At 38.1% G+C, this 16,878-nt stretch overlaps 1 protein-coding gene across 1 annotated transcript in view; it reads left to right on the top strand.

The window, feature by feature from the left end:
- The first annotated feature begins 2,095 nt into the window (after nucleotides 1–2,095).
- Nucleotides 2,096–16,878, top strand: part of LOC121385497 (ETS translocation variant 4-like) — a 49,227-nt gene continuing 34,444 nt past the window's right edge. Inside the window, exons 1-2 of the mRNA XM_041516197.1 lie at nucleotides 2,096–2,274; nucleotides 7,737–7,852. Coding sequence (XP_041372131.1) covers nucleotides 2,096–2,274; nucleotides 7,737–7,852 — 295 coding nt within the window. The remainder of the gene's footprint in view (nucleotides 2,275–7,736; nucleotides 7,853–16,878) is intronic.

Below are 16,878 nucleotides of genomic sequence, written 5' to 3'. Positions count from 1 at the left end.
TTACACATACGTTATACGATATACAAAGATTTACAAAAACAAATAGACTCACTTGTTTCGTAAACATGAAATGGTATATTTTCATAAGCAGCGGCTTTAGTAATATATAAAAATAATTATTTTCAAATGCAAATACAGTCGTATTATTTTGTATTGTAAACATTTCGCTGTAAAAAGAACGCCGTTATGCTATGACGTCACTTACATTACGTCATGTAATGTGCGTAAGATTATATGACGTAATGGCTGTTGGCTTTGTTGTAGACTGCAGAGGAATTTTTACATTAAAAATCAGTTAAAATTGACAATGGGTAATAAAGAGAATAACCAACTCGCTACGAGGAGTTACGAATTATCTGTCCCTCGTGAATGAATGTTGTAAAACCCTCGCCATAGGCTCGGGTTTACAACATTCATTCACTCGGGACAGTTAATTCATAATTCCTCGTAGCTCGTTAGTTATTCTCTAAATATATATATATATATTACTCTACCGTGATTACTGTCATGACAGGTATGCGTTATGGAGACGGCCTAGTAGGTTGTATAACTCGTGCCTAATCCATTTGTTCGTTTTGAAACGCAATAAAATATATTTCAATTAATTGTTACTTTTTATACCCTCTTATATTTATTTTTTCTAGATAGAGCCCTGTTTCCCTTTTATTTGGCTTCCCTCTAGAAATATTGTGTCAAGACGGGCTTTTTAATGCTAAAGTCAGACTACCAACTGCCAACAGAAAGTTGGCCAACTCAACGGTTGCGTTGTAATTTGCCCGCTCACACTAACAGCTTGACGTCACGTTGAGTTGTGAATGCGCTCACACTAACGGCTTGACGTCGCGTTGAGTTGTGAATGCGCTCACACTAACGGCTTGACGTCGCGTTGAGTTGTGAATGCGTTCACACTACCGACTTGACGTCGTGTTGAGTTGTGAATGCACTCACACTAACAGATTGACGTTACGTTGAGTTGTGAATGCGCTCACACTACCGACTTGACGTCGCGTTGAGTTGTGAATGCGCTCACACTACCGACTTGACGTCACGTTGAGTTGTGATGCGCGCTCAGTCTAACACTAAATGTCGGGCAGAACAGAACAGAACTTTATTACACCCAGGGCGTTAGGCAACGGCATATGGGGAAACATGAATATTACATAATATAATATGTGACAAGACAGGACAGCGTTTACAGGAGAACATTAAATAGTAAATAATATAGTATATGAATAGTTAAATTATATAAATACATTAATACTGAAATACAACGAGTGGATATAACAAAAATACATATATACAATAAGTCAATAATATTCGGCATAGTAGAGTAATTGAAGTTCATTATATAATTTGTTATACAATGTTATGTACTACTATATTTCGATTTATTAAAATAGGGATATCTGTGATATAATAATAAAGCATATTTAACTCGAGTGATGTGGTATATGTTAATACAAATAGCTATGGTCTTTTAAATTTATCATTAATTTATTTAATTAATTTGCTGACTTTTCTTAGGACACCTATTTTATTACTAGTCATTAACTCTTTAAATTTCGTTTCGGGCTCGATTCGTTTTTTAATCAGATACAGTCGTTAAAGTCGAGACAGCAGGAAGTTGGCAGTTGGTAGTCTTACATTAGCATAACAACGTGTGTGACATTTTAGAAAGAAGAAAAAACAAACTAGTAGAGTAAAAAAAAAGACCCAAAAAACAATAACACAAATTGTATAAAATACTAGTATAAAATACTCCCCCCCCCCACAAGTCATTTTAAGGTTAGACCCGCCCTGTTTTCGTTTTCTTTGGTAACCTTTTGGGAATTTTAAGGTCTTTAAACGGGAATGTTTCAACAACGTGTTTGACATTTTAACAAGAAAAGAAAATAAGGAAAAAATAAAGGAAAAAAAAGAAAAAGAAAAAAGAAAAAAAAGAAAGAAAAAAAAGAAAGAAAAAAGAAAGAATCCGAAGATGTGTTACAAAAACAGCAAACATCTAAATTACGAAATGACAAACTCAGCTTGTATCAGGTGCCATAGCGAACAACAAATTATCACTGGCGGCCATCTTTAATCTGTTAAAGTCACAATGATCACAGATTTTGAAGACCCGAGTCTCTCAAGAGTTCCTCGAAACCAATTAGTCAACCGATCGCATCTCGCCGAGGCTTGCAGAGCCCGCGAAGTGCCGCGAAGTCCTCAGCGCAACCAGGCTGTAACAAGTCTCCAAGGAGCGATTCGCCTTGTGGATACGTTTATTAAAATATCGTATAAAACACCCAGCGAAAGATGGTGGTCATTATAAAGCAATGATACTCTCAAACAGCTGCTGCCAAAATGGAGGCGTGTTGTTGTTACGACAAATTGGCATATTGCCCCGGCCCTGGGGGAGGTTCCTCAGTGACGTCACGCAACTATGGGAACGTCCTTCGAATCGGTAATAAGTTGTTTTGTTACAGTTAGCTCTCTCTCTCTCTCTCTCTCTCTCTCTCTCTCTCTCTCTCTCTCTCTCTTCTCTCTCTCTCTCTCTCTCTCTCTCTCTCTCTCTCTCTCTCGTGTGCTTTGTCGCGAAAATAGTTCACTTGTTATTTTAGCATAGATCCATGTTTTAAAGGGTAATTATTTAAAATGTGAAGCAAATTCATAAACTTATTTGATAGCTAAGGAGTTATTTTTAGAAACGACAATTCATTTTTCACCAAGAGTGCAAACGGTTTAGCTGTAATGAGGCTTGGCATTCATACTTCGGGTTTTCCTTGTGACAAAAGTGGGCCGCGATCATTTTGGTTAAGTTTCAAACAAGCTGATTTTGTGAACATCGAGATAAGCTAAACCTTTATTCAAATTAGGATGTTTGTAAGGTTTGATGAGCAAAGTCTTCATAAATATATGCACCATATCCTCGAACTCCTGGTTGGGTGTGCGTGTGAACATTATCACAAATGCATAAAAAATCATGCAGTTTGGGGACACATTTTCGAATGTAGCACAAACATGTATTCACTATTTCAAATGAGTCCTTTTTATAATTATGACCCTATTAATAATTGTCTTGAGATTAAAATATCTGTATCTTTTTTTTTCTTTTTACAAACACAGGTGGGCATTTAGGACGTCAGGGGCTGGCATGCATAAATCTCAGCTGAAGATTCGCAAATAACAGTGGTCTTCTACCAATAATGCCTTGATTTTGTAACGTAGAGCAGAGGTTGATGAAATATATTTACTAGCAATTTGAAATAGAATTATTGATATTGTCAGAGTAGAAAATCATTAAGTTTTTTTGTTTGCATCGAGCACGCTGTCCTGGGCACACACACCTCAGCTACCTGGGTTGTCTGTCCTGGACAGTGAGTTAGTTATTAGTTGGTTAGTGGTTAGTGAGAGAGAAGAGGGTGTAGTGGTCATACACCTACTCATTGGTCCGCTACACTCGCTGTGGGTGGGAGATGGTACCGGGATGCGAACCCATCACCTACCAGCCTCAAGTCCGATGACCTATCCCGTGTTTAAGAGGACAGCCACTTTTATAACGCGTCCCAGTATATGCTTCAGAACCATTTCTGTGCAGTGTCCGTAATTAATAGCACGTCTGAATACACACAAGCAATGGACTGGAAGTCTTTCACAGAAATATTGTACAATGTATTTGTTTAGTTTAACGACACCACTAGGGCATATTAATTTATTAAATTAATCGTCGGCTATTCGATGCCATACATTTGGTAATTTTGACATAGTCTTAGACAGAAAACCTGCTACTTTTCCCCCATTAGTAGCAATATATCTTTTATATGCACCATCCCACAAACAAGATAGCACACACCACAGCCTTTGCTATACCAGAGTCGTGGTGCACTGGATATAACGAGAAATAGCCCAATGGGCCCACCGACGGGGATCGATCCTAAGCCCACCGCGCATCAGGCGAGCACTTTACCACTGGGCTACGTCCCGCCCCGTATTTGGAGGGTTAAAAAGTTAAAAGTTTGTTTTGTTTAACGACACCACTAGAGCACACTGATTCATTAATCATCGGCTATTGGATGTCAAACATTTCGTAAATTTTGAGATATATTCTCAGAGGTATTTGGAGGGAGAATCCCCTGTAGGGTGTATACTACCAAATCAAATCCCATAGACGACAATAGTAACATATGCGGCTAAAACTCCTACCTGCAACGTATCAACCGACATAAACGCCACGGATATAAATACTACCACCCCTTACACTTAAAGTGAATAAAAAAAAAATGGTGGTCAAGCTGCTCGTTTCTGAGATAACGGGTAGCGTCTATGACTACCCTAGTTTCGCACAAAATTTGAGTACTTTTTTTTACAGGTACCCCATACATGTTTCAAGCACAAGGCTACTTGACACATTGGTACTAGATGAAATAAAATTGCACATTTATTTTACCCAGATGAAACTATTATTTTTTACAACCAACACACTCACATTTATAACCAATCACAGGACTTGTGGTGTTCACTTCTCTATCAAAAGTTCGGTGCACCTCGAACTTTGACCAAGCCGGAAGTTATTTGGTATAGTACTACCTGTAACGTTATCGACAACGGGGTTTTATTTGGTCCAAAAGAACCCGAAGAGTTAAACGCAGACGTGTCCATCTTGTTGACAGGATCATCATAACCTGATCCCATCACCTGCTCCAGTGAGCACCATATTAGCTACATCGGAAAAACCATGCGGGAATTTTTGTCGCTTCGTTTCGCGCGACAGATTGTCGGCTTTTAGAGAATCGCTGGAACAATGGCGTGATTTTGAAACCACCAAATTGGCACCATCTTGAAATATGTAAATATTTGCCGAGGGCCGCTGAGTACGGCTTCGCAGCTCGTGCCGTTTATGGAACCAATTTGCTGGAAGACGTCATGGCGTTAAAACGAGGCCTCTGTAGTGTCGATGTGGGCTTAGGGTTCGAGTCTCACTGGCGTACCTTCTCCACTGACAGTGTGCAAGAACATTATATTGATTGGTTCTCTCTCTCTCTGTCTGTATGTCTGTCTCTCTCTGTCTCTGTCTCTGTCTCTGTCTCTCTCTCTCTCTCTCTCTCTCTCTCTGTCCTGTCTGTCTGTCTGTCTGTCTGTCTGTGTCTGTGTCTGTGTCTGTGTCTGTGTCTGTCTGTCTGTCCTGTCTGTCTCTCTCTCTCTCTCTCTCTCTCTCTCTCTCTCTCTCTCTCTCTCTCTCTCTCTCTCTCTCTCTCTCTCTCTCTCTCTCTCTCTCTCTCTCTCTCTCTCTCTCTATGATGTGTGTGTGTGTCTGTGTGTGTGTGTGTGTGTGTGTGTGTGTGTGTGTGTGTGTGTTAGTAGTTGAGCCGGTTCTTGGGATGCGAAGCCTTAAGTCCGATAGCTTAACCACTACATAAACTAAGACCCTTTATATACATGTATACAATTCAATGAAATATCAATTAAAGAAAAGTAGGAGTTATTACCCAAGAAATATGCCAATTTTGATTTAAAAACTGACCCTTTTGTCTAGAGGGAGAAGGTTCTATATTACAATACACGATTGTTTTTTTTTAACTGACCCGTCCCCCGCTCCCTGATTTCTATTTTATTAGTATTTTATTACCACCCCTGGTTATTTTGGGTTAGGTATGACGCGTCAAATCGCAGACTATAGTTTCAGCCCGTGAAAAATTGAAAACAAGAGTTTGTGTCGTTCAAACAGGGAAATACATAAACGTACGAGACGGGGGAACTGCCCCCCCCCCCCCCCCCCCCCCTGGAGAAAATCCTCAAATTCGGGCAAAAAAGAGAGAAAATTTCGGACAAAATGAATACTTTCACCATGTATTTTCATTATTCTACCCACAATATTAATTGTAATCCATGTAAAAAATGCATGGCGATTCGTTTGCATATACCTGTTTGGCAATAATGCAATTATGAATAAATGTTGTAATCCAGATTCGGGCATAATATTTAGTTCGTGCACAAATCAACCTGCCCCCTACAAATATAGGAACCCGTACAACTATGGGAAAAATACTCTCAAAATATAGACTAAACCTCACTTCCATAACCGTTATTTGGGGGAGGTATGTGCGTTTTTAATGATATGAAACATGCATTTCATTGTATTAGAAACACCAGGGTGATAAGAAATGTTCGACCGGCCTCGGTAGTGTCGTAGTTAAACTATCGGACATAAGGTTGGTAGGTACAGGGTTCGCAGCCTGGTACCGGCTCCCACCTATAGCGAGTTTTAACGACTCAGTGGGTAGGTGTAAGACCACTACACCCTCTTATCTCTTACTAACCACTAACAACTAACCACTAACTCACTGTCCTGGACAGACAGCCCAGATAGCTGAGCTGTATACCCAGGGCAGCTTGCTTGAACCTTAATTGGATATTAGGGCGAAAATAAGTTAAAAAGAAAAAACAAATGTCCCGAAATGGATATTTTAAACAATAAAATCTATGAAGTCTTATTTCAAGTTCCAAAAAGGCGGCTCTAACAAGGAAAAATACGCCGTTGTGTTTAAAAACTAGTGTCTGTCGCTTTAATAGTGAAAAAATACGCCGTAGTGTTTAAAAACTAGGGTCTGTCACTTTAATAGTGAAAAAATACGCCGTAGTGTTTAAAAACTAGTGTCTGTCACTTTAATAGTGAAACATACGCCGTAGTGTATAAAAACTAGGGTCTGTCACTTTAATAGTGAAACATACGCCGTAGTGTTTAAAAACTAGGGTCTGTCACTTTAATAGTGAAACATACGCCGTAGTGTTTAAAAACTAGGGTCTGGTCTGTCACTTCAATACGCTGAAATAATTATCTCAATTTAAAAAAACCGCTCCTTTAAGTCAATTATTTGTATGTGCCACGTTCAATAGCGAGATTCAGAAACTGATGGAAATCGTTGGGCTAAAACTCGACTCCTTTTCGATTATGACAACTCTCTATATTGCCTCGACCCTTTTCTTTTACTGGACGGGCTCGCCGCAAGAAAGCCGTGTTATATTTTTCTATTAACTATTAGATTTTTCCAAGTGCTCAATGCTTGTAGCTGTCTAACTTGAAAGACGTCGCAAGAACGCTAAGCTCATGTCGGCGGGTCGCTTCTATGGAGGCAACCTTATTGGCATCCAACTGGCGAAGAATAGAGTTATCGATCTTTATTCAAACAATTATGACTTGCTCTTTTGTGCATGATTGGTGTTCGGTCGTCCTGTGCACGCTTGACAGTTTCCGTAAGGCTTGGCGCAACAATCGCACGTGTTCAGTGGTCTTTTCACCGTTGCTGTGTTTGGGAAGAGATTTACACAAATTATCGCTCGATTGATTTCGATTCCCAAACGAAACAATGTATTTAAGACATTTACAATTCTTTTGTGTTTTTAATGTGCCCACGTTAAAGAAATGTTGCTGAGTACAGAAGGATAAAAAAAGAAGAGAGTGAGTGAGAGAGAGAGAGAGAGAGAGAGAGAGAGAGAGAGAGAGAGAGAGAGAGAGAGAGAGAGAGAGAGAGAGAGAGAGAGAGAGAGAGAGAGAGAGAGAGAGAGAGAGAGAGAGAGAGATTGAAAGAAAGAAAATAAAGAAAAGAGAACAGAGAAAGAAATGAAAACAAAAGAAAAGATTAGAAGTATTTACTTTGTAAAGAGAGATTAAAATAAAAAGTACATGCTTTTCATCTACAAGCAGAATAGCTTAATAGCAAAAAACTAATATATCCTTATGTGATAAATTATTTAAAAAGTAAAAATCACACAATCAACATCACCATTACCATCATCATCATCGTCGTCGTCGTCGTCATCGACATCGACATCAACATCAAAACTATCGCACAAAGACCAATATGTTTTACTGTTAGTTTGGTGTACTGATTTTCAAAAACTAATTTTTATTGTATTGGCGTATTTTTATTGTCGTATGTGATGGGGGGGGGGGGGGGGGGGGGGGCTACTTCCCAGTCGACTAGGGAACTGAGCATTTTTTCAGGGGTCACCAAGTCCGTGATTTGAGCCAATTTGTGCATTATCTGTTAGGAAGTTAAAGATGAAACAATTGCCAGGAAAATAGTTTAAAGTTTGTTTTGGTGTGACACTACTAGCGAAAATTTATTTATTAATCATCGCTATGGTAATTCTGAAATATAGTTTTAGAGAGGAAACCCGCCACATTTGTTTTTTTTCCATTGGTAGCAAGGCATCTTTCATGTGCACCATCCTACAAACACGATAGCACATACTACTACGGCCTTTGATATACCAGTTGTGGAGCACCTGATGGGACGAGAACTAGCCCAAACCGACCGCGTATCGAGCGATCGTGATTTACATGTAGCTTAGTCGGGTGAGCGCTCGCTTGAGGTGCTTGCGTCGTAGGATCGAACCACCTCGTTGGATCCATTCAACCGATTGTTTTTTTTTCTTGTTTAACTAGTGCGCACCACAACTGGTCAAAGGCTGTGGTATGTGCTATCCTGTCTGTGGGAAAATGCATATAAAAGATCTCTTGCTGCATTAGGAAAAACGTAGCGGGTTTCATTTGATGACTACGAGTCAGAATTACTAAATGTTTGACATCCAACAGCCGATGATTAATTAATCAATGTGCTCCAGTGGTGTCGTTAAACAAAACAAACGTCTTCTTTTGTTAGCCGGCAACATCTGTATTAACAATGTGGGGATAGTCTCTTTAACTAGGATCCTTGAACGTCCTTCCTGCGGAATTTTATTATTATTATTTTTGTAACCAACAGTTCGTCTGAATTTTGCCGGTTTGTCGTCTGCGATTCACTAGATTGTCGTCTGCCAGGTTGGTTTTCTTTTCCAGATCGACAAGATGTACCTGCGGCGTGGATGGCGACCCGGCGTTAGTCCAACCAATTAACCCTTATTATCTCGCGCTGACTCTTTGTGCGCCGGTCGCATAAAATGGCACCACCTTCTGTGCCTCCGTGTGCCGTTAATGAAGAGGTTGGCGCAAAGTGGAGACAATTTGCCCCGAAAATGGCGATAATATCTCACGTTCTCTCACACACACACAGATATTTTTTTCGAGAAATAGAGTCCGAAGACATTTTTAGGTTACATACCATTATTAATTTTCTCTAAAATTTATTAGATAAATAAATACAAATAAATAAAAGAAGTTTATTATTATTATATATATTTTTTAAACTTTGCAAACACTGGAATAATTAAATGATTTTAGTAAAGCAAATTAATGAAAGTAACGCAAATGTTTCCCACATATTGTTATTTTAAAGAAATACTCTCACGGCAGTTAATATACTAACTGACACAGCAAAATATTGGATGGAATATATAAAATAAAATAAAATAAAATAATATAATATAATATAATATAATATAATATAATATAATATAATAATTTGTCCCCAAAAGTACTTTATTCGACCAGCTATACAGTCGTTAAATGCAACGTATTATCGATATTTAAAACAAAATTATATAATTATTGAATTATGGATCCAAGTCAGTCAGTCTCATTCTCTCTTTCTATATCTGCCTCTCTTTCTCTCTCTCTCTCTCTCTCTCTCTCTCTCTCTCTCTCTCTCTCTCTCTCTCTCTCTCTCTCTCTCTCTCTCTCTCTCTCTCTCTCTCTCTCTCTCTCTCTCTCTATATATATATATATATATATATAATCTCCCTCCCTCCTATATCTCCTTTCTCTATTCATCCCTTTATTTATCTATTATATCTCGCTCTCTCTCTCTCTCTCTCTCTCTCTCTCTCTCTCTCTCTCTCTCTCTCTCTCTCTCTCTTCTCTCTCTCTCTCTCCTCTCTCTCTCTCTGTGTCTGTTTCTTTCTCTGTCTGTATCTGTGTACGTATCTGTCTGTCTGTCTGTTTGTATTTTAAAATGTTCCAAGGTATCATTAACCAGAACATTTTTTTCTTGCTATGAACCAATCCCCCCTACAAAAACAATAATATCATATATATTCACGATTTCTGTCACCTCAGAATATGCTTACGATCTCTGCAACACGTAGGACAAATAAAACAATCGCGACTCAATTCAATTCAATTCTTTATTACCGTAAACATTTGCTTATTGGTACAAACAGTATATAATATATAGAACTAGGATAGCCTATAATAAGACCTCTGACCGGGCGAGGCCAACAGTCCAATCTGTACAGTCCATTACGCCTGGAGATTGGTGTTGATTTCTGACCCAGCGCCCTGACCCCCGAGTTGGCGGTGTGACCTCGAAAAACAGTTGGCATCAATTTTCAATGCATGAATTACACACTCTAACAATCAATCCCATCAGCGGAGACCTCGAGTCCTCGTCGCCATGCATTTACATGCATTTACACCCATCGAGACCCTTTGTCATCTCCCAGAGACTAGCGCTCCGAAACGCTAATTCGACCGACCGACCGAACCCCCCGGGGCCAGCGGGATCCACATAAAAATATGGGTGCTGTTACCCGCCGAGCCATAGCAAACGACGACGCTCTACTCTACTCCGGCTTGGGCGTTAAAGGGCCTGGCTCTCAGTTGTAAAACAGTGAAAACATTTTCGGTCGATGGTTAATATGTAGATTTTTTTTGTCCAGTAAAAACGTGCAACTGAGATACTTTTTACTGATCGCCTTGCTAAAAGTATTCAGTGTATTTCTGTACGTCTTACAAGCTCCAAGGCTACTTGATACAGTGGTACTAGATGAAATAAAATTGTATAACATTGTTTCCTAAAGAGATTGACAATTTTTGTTGTTGTTTGTGGGGGGTGGATCAACTCCATATACGTTCTTTCAACATTTTGATAAGGGAGGACCAGAGAACAGTGGCCAGGTCTATTGACTGACTTTCAACATTTTGCACCGCTGGCATGGGTGTGTGGTACTAACTCCTCCACCCAGTGGCACTTCGAAATTTGACCCAGCCGAGTTTTTTGGGTTTAGTACTACCTAGTTACCCTTGAAACCCACTCTTGAACCCGTACAAGTCAAAAAACGGTGTCAAAATTTTGGAACCCCCCCCAAAGGCCAGGCCCAATATGTTTTACCTACCGTCCTGGTGATCAGAAGTCCATCATGTTTTTGTTTTTTACACAAATTAAGGAAGAAGGTTTATGTAATTATTTATTTAGGGGGGAAAAGCTAAACATTCCAAACAAATGTTCACGGCAAAAAAAAAAAAAAAAAAAAAAGTGAAAAAAGAAAAAGAAGGAAAAAAAGCAGCTGTTAGTACTGTTAACGACTGTGAAGAACACAATAATAGTCAAATCATACAAACAATAAAACATAAATAGCGCTGAAGTTTCAAAGCAGTTGAAAATAACAATGTACTAATATATTATTACATAGATTAATAGAGTCTGGCTATTGAAAGTAATAATTTCAATAAGTAATGGATAACCGTTACAAATGTACAGAGTTGAAACTGTTAGTCATAAAATGGCTTATAATTCTTACAAAGACCTGAACCAATTATTTTGTTTTCAACATTCTGTTAAATAGCGCCCAAATGTTGAAACTGTTAAGAATAGAAATAATAACTAAAATGGTATTAGATAATACTAGATAGAGTTGAAACAACTGAAAATTACGAATTAAAATTCCTGTTATATTAGACTCCACACAAATCATCTGAATTAATTTTTAATTTTATTTTTTTTAAATAGCAAGCGTAAAGAATTAGGATAATGAAAAATAAAGTTTAAATCGTGCCAGCTGAAAACGGCCGGGGGGGGTGGGTGAATACAATATTATTAATTAGTATGAACTGTTTTAAACCATTGAAAATAATGTTGGCGTTATATAGTAGTGAAAAAATTCCCAACTCTTAAGAATAATTCTTAAAACTATTTGTAAGTGTTAGTCTAAAGAATCTAAATGCATGTTTAAAACATTTAAAGGGAAAAGCCCACGTGAAGATGATAATCATTACAGAAGCCGAGCCTTTTTCGATACAGGCATTAAACAATTAAGTAAAAACAGTAAACAGTATCATTACAATTCTATTGATGATCAAAAGAAGAAAGTAAAATCAAAAAAGAAAAAAAAAAACATTGTTAAACGCGTCAACCTCAACCCCCCCCCCCCAATGAAACAAAGCAAAACAAACAACCCACTTACAACGACACCTACACAAAAAAAATCCGACCAAGCAAAGGAGCGGAAGAAAAGAAACAGTTCAAAATAATTATTATTAATTACCGTCAAATATTTTCAACGATTAAACATAATAATCATGTTGGTGTCAAAGTGGGAAAAGAACCCTTACTATAATGATTACACTTCTATTATCGTCAAAGAATTGCATTGGATAGTTGAAGTATTTGAACAAAAAGAAACCCCACTACAATTCTATCGACGAAAAACAAAAAACAAGAAGAAAGAAAATTACAATTAAAAGTTTGTTCAACAGCGCCAAAAAGTTGGAACAACAGAAAAAAAGAGTTATTAAAACTTCTGTCAAACTGTGATAAAGCCCAGAAAGAATATTCGTTGACTAAAGCCAAGTAAAGCCTTTTATGAAAATATGCCAATACGCATTCGTACTGGTTTCAAATTCGCAGTCAGATGTTGGTCGAAAGTAAAGACAAATTAATGAATCATTCAGCACCGTAGCTTCTTAAAGACGACATAATCCATAGTCAAAGATAGAAAAAAGAATTGCGATATTATTTCTATATTTTATTCGATGACAAGTCTTAATGTCTGTGTAAAGCCTGCGTCAGAATGCTGTCATTTCGTGATCAGCAGGAAAATCCAATTATATCGGCGAACGGCGGCTCTGTGACGTAGTCTTGTATAATTGATGAGCAAAATTTATAGAGGACGTTGACAGATACAACAGGGAAAAGAGGATATGTTAATTTGTTTTCTTCTCTTTCTTGTGTTTTTCTACTTGTTCTGTTTCTTCTACTTCGTCTATTTGTTTATTTGCGTCTTTATTTTGTAATAGTTCTTTTTAAATCTCTCATGGGTTTTTTGGTGGTAGGTGGGGTGGTTGTGTTGGTGGGTGTTGTTATGGAGGATTTTCTTTCTTTGTTATTGGGGTTCTACTTTTTCTATTTATTTCTGCACTCCAATGTTCGTGTTCTAACGAGTAACAGCAAGTCAACTCAGAGTCCCGAACATTACATTCCATGCAGAATCTTTCAGTTCAGTTCGATTCAATTTTATTCAATTAAATTATATTCTTGTTTTGCTTCTATTCTGTTCCGTTTTTGTTTCATTCGTTTTCTGCTCAGTTCTCTTTAGTTTAGTTCCTTTTCTACGCTCCAATAAACTCACATTTGCAGTGTATAATATCTTACATAGAAATATTTAACACACACAGAAAAATAGTTCAAAATTATGAGTAAATAAAACACACATTAAGTGGCACCCGTTCTGCTCTTTGTTAGATGAAATTCGTCACTGACGTGGAAAGCGGGGGAGGGGGGCATGTACCCCCCACTTTTGAGATATTTTACTTCATATCTGCTTTATAGTAGTGTAAAAGTGTAAATATAAAAGTGTGCCCCCCCCCCCCCCCCCCCCCCCACACACACTTTTTGGCCCCTTTCTACGCCACTATTCGTGATAGTGAAAGCCTGGGTATTGCAAACAATGGGCCGTATGTAGCTTATAACTCAGTCGGTAGAGCGCTTGATTGAAGGGTGTACACCACCAAATCAAATCCCATAGACGACAATAGTAACACGAGGCTAAAACTCCTACCTGCAGCGTATCAATCGACATAAACGCCACGGATATAAATACTACCACCCCTCAACCTTAAAGTGAATCAGAAAAATTTGGGGGTCAAGCTGCTCATTTCTGAGATAACGGGTAGCGTCTATGACTACCCTAGTTCCGCACAAAATTCGAGTCCTTTTTTTTTTACAGGTACCCCATGTAAGTTTCAAGCACAAGGCTACTTGACACAGTGGTACTAGACGAAATAAAATTGCATACTCACATACTCACATATGTCACCAATCACAGGACTTGTGGTGTTCACTTCTCTATCAAAAGTTCGGTGGACCTCGAACTTTGACCCAGCCGGACGTTATTTGGTTTAGTACTACCTTGAGGTACCTGTGTCAGAGGATCGAATCTAATTTTGGAATGTTTTTTCCCGTGACAATTAGTGCCGCACGACTGGTAAATCAAAAACTGTTAAATAAAACAAACTTATACTTTAAGCAGAAATACCACACAGTGTTGTGAAATGGCCAAGTACCTCTAAAGGGGGAAAAATCCTCGAAACAACGATTCTCTTACTAAATAGCTCAATCTTAAAACGCGAGTGTTGTGAAATGACCAAGTACTTTTAAAGGGGGCAAAATCCTTGAAACAACGATTCTCTTACTAAATAGCTCAATCTTAAAACGCGAGTGTTGTGAAATGACCAAATACCTTTAAAGGGGGCAAAAACCTCGAAAGAACTATTCTCTTACTAAATAGCTCAACCTTAAAACGCGAGTGTTGTGAAATGACCAAGTACCTTTAAAGGGGGCAAAAACCTCGAACAACTATTCTCTTACTGAGAACGTGAGATGTCTCCTGCAATTAGTCAAAAGAATCTTGTCACCAGAGCTAATCGCACCAGTCTTGGCGATAAAGCTTTGCCACGTTTAACAAACATTTTAAAAACCACGTTTACCGGGAACATCTTTCTATCGATTTTTCTCTTTCTTCCTTATAATAGGAAAAAACCCTGATTTTGCCACACAATCTACTCTTTTTTTATTAACAGCAACATTTCTTTTATTTCCACTGATGAGAATTTATCAATGTTCCTGTCGATTTCCTGTTTCATTTTTAAATTAGAAAAAAAGCTGTACTGTTTTAAATAAGAAAAACCATGATGTTGCCACAGAGGCTATATATATTATTATTTTTTCCAACAGCAAGATTTATTTTATTTCCACTGATGAGAATTTATCAATGTTCCTGTCGATTTTCCCGTTTCTTCTTTAAATTAGAAAACAAAATCTCAGCAGTTGTAAATCAGTAAAACGTGATGTTGGCACACAGGTAACACAGTTCGATTAACGGCAACGGTATTATTAGTGTCCACTGAGGAGAGTTTATTCTTTCTTTTTAAAATACCCCACAACAACAAACACCTGTGCTGTTGCCACCCAAGCTGTGATTAAATAATATATATGATTATGATTATGATTATTAAATAAATAAATAAATAAGTATGTATGTATGTATGTATGTATGTATATGTATGTATGTATTGATGTATGAATATCTATATATTGTATGTATGTCGAGGTTGACTGTTACGTACATAGATATTAACGCACTGGCGCAGGGGATAATTAAATCCTTTCTGGCCTCACAAATTGTCCCATGCCGTTGCTGGGACTCGAACCTGTGGCACTGAATCGCCCGCAAATTGCAAGACTAACCACGATACGCTCTGAGCTATTGAAGCTTCCATATATGTATGTATGTATGTATGTATGTATGTATGTATATGTGTATATATGTGTGTCGCTCTCTGTGTGTGTACGCACGTTACGTACGTACGTACGTACACACAAACACACACACACACACACACACACACACACACACACATATACACACACACACACGCGCGCGCGCATACACGCGCATACACATATATATATTTTTTTAATTCAGACAACTACATGATACATACAACGTATATGTAAATAAACAAAATGCACGATGGAGCTGAGGAACGATCCAGGTTCCACCTAATAAATTGGAAGTGTAAACGTCTGGATGTTTGTTGTTCTACATGTCCTGCATGAAGAAAAAGTTCAAGTTTGTTTGTTTAATGACATCACTAGATCACATTGATTTATGAAGCATCGACAGAAAAATTAAATTGTGGATTGAGACCGTATAACATCTACATTAAGACAGACAGAACAATATAATTGTGAATTGAGACCGTATAACATCTACATTACGACAGACAGAAAGATAAAATTGTGGATTGAGACCGTATAACATCTACAATACGACAGACAGAAAAATAAAATTGTGGATTGAGACAGTAAAACATCTACATTACGACAGACAGAAAGATAAAAATTGTGGATTGAGACCGTATAACATCTACATTAAGACAGACAGAAAAATAAAATTGTGGATTGAGTCCGTATAACATCTACATCAAGAGAGACAGAGCAATAAAATTGTGAATTGAGACCGTATAACATCTACATTACGACAGACAGAAAGATAAAATTGTGAATTGAGACCGTATAACATCTACAATACGACAGACAGAAAAATAAAATTGTGGATTGAGACCGTAATAAAATCTGCATTAAGACAAACCGAAAAAAATTAATTATGGATTGAGACCATATAACATCAGTTGTGCGTCTCATAACGAGGATCCTGGTTACCGTAGTCTGTTAATTAAAGGGCGTCCCACGTGAATACGGTTACCGAATCCGATACCGTTCGCCTTACGCCGTCAGTCTTTTGGGGTGACGTTTTGCCCAGGCCTCTGTCGAGTCACGTGTAATACCAGGCCATTAATTCTTTATTGGCTTGTTCAGTTACAGCACAACATAAAGAGGAAGAAGCCGAGTTTACTAGACAATGAGATTTCCGTGCTAAATTTAAAGCTGCTATCGCGCATGGTCAAGAAGAAAGGATAGGAAAAAACTATTTATTTAACGAGACCTCAGCAAATGTTCAATCTACACTATTTGGTGTTTTATGCTGGCTCAGACTACCAACTGTCAGCAGAAAATTGGCCAACTCGACGGTTCCGTTGTAATTTCCCCAAATCACGACTTACGACTGGTGAGCTCAGGTTTAACAACTAATGGGATATACGACAAGAATCGAGTTGTAAGAACACTCAGACTATAGCAACGGAACAGTCGTAGAAGCTGTTACAGCAGAAAGTTGTCTACG

This window comes from Gigantopelta aegis, chromosome 11 (genome assembly GCF_016097555.1).
Source record: "Gigantopelta aegis isolate Gae_Host chromosome 11, Gae_host_genome, whole genome shotgun sequence".
Taxonomy (NCBI): Eukaryota; Metazoa; Mollusca; class Gastropoda; order Neomphalida; family Peltospiridae; genus Gigantopelta; species Gigantopelta aegis.
The sequence above is the reverse complement of the archived record's forward strand: the minus strand, read 5'-3'. Positions and strand labels throughout refer to the sequence as shown.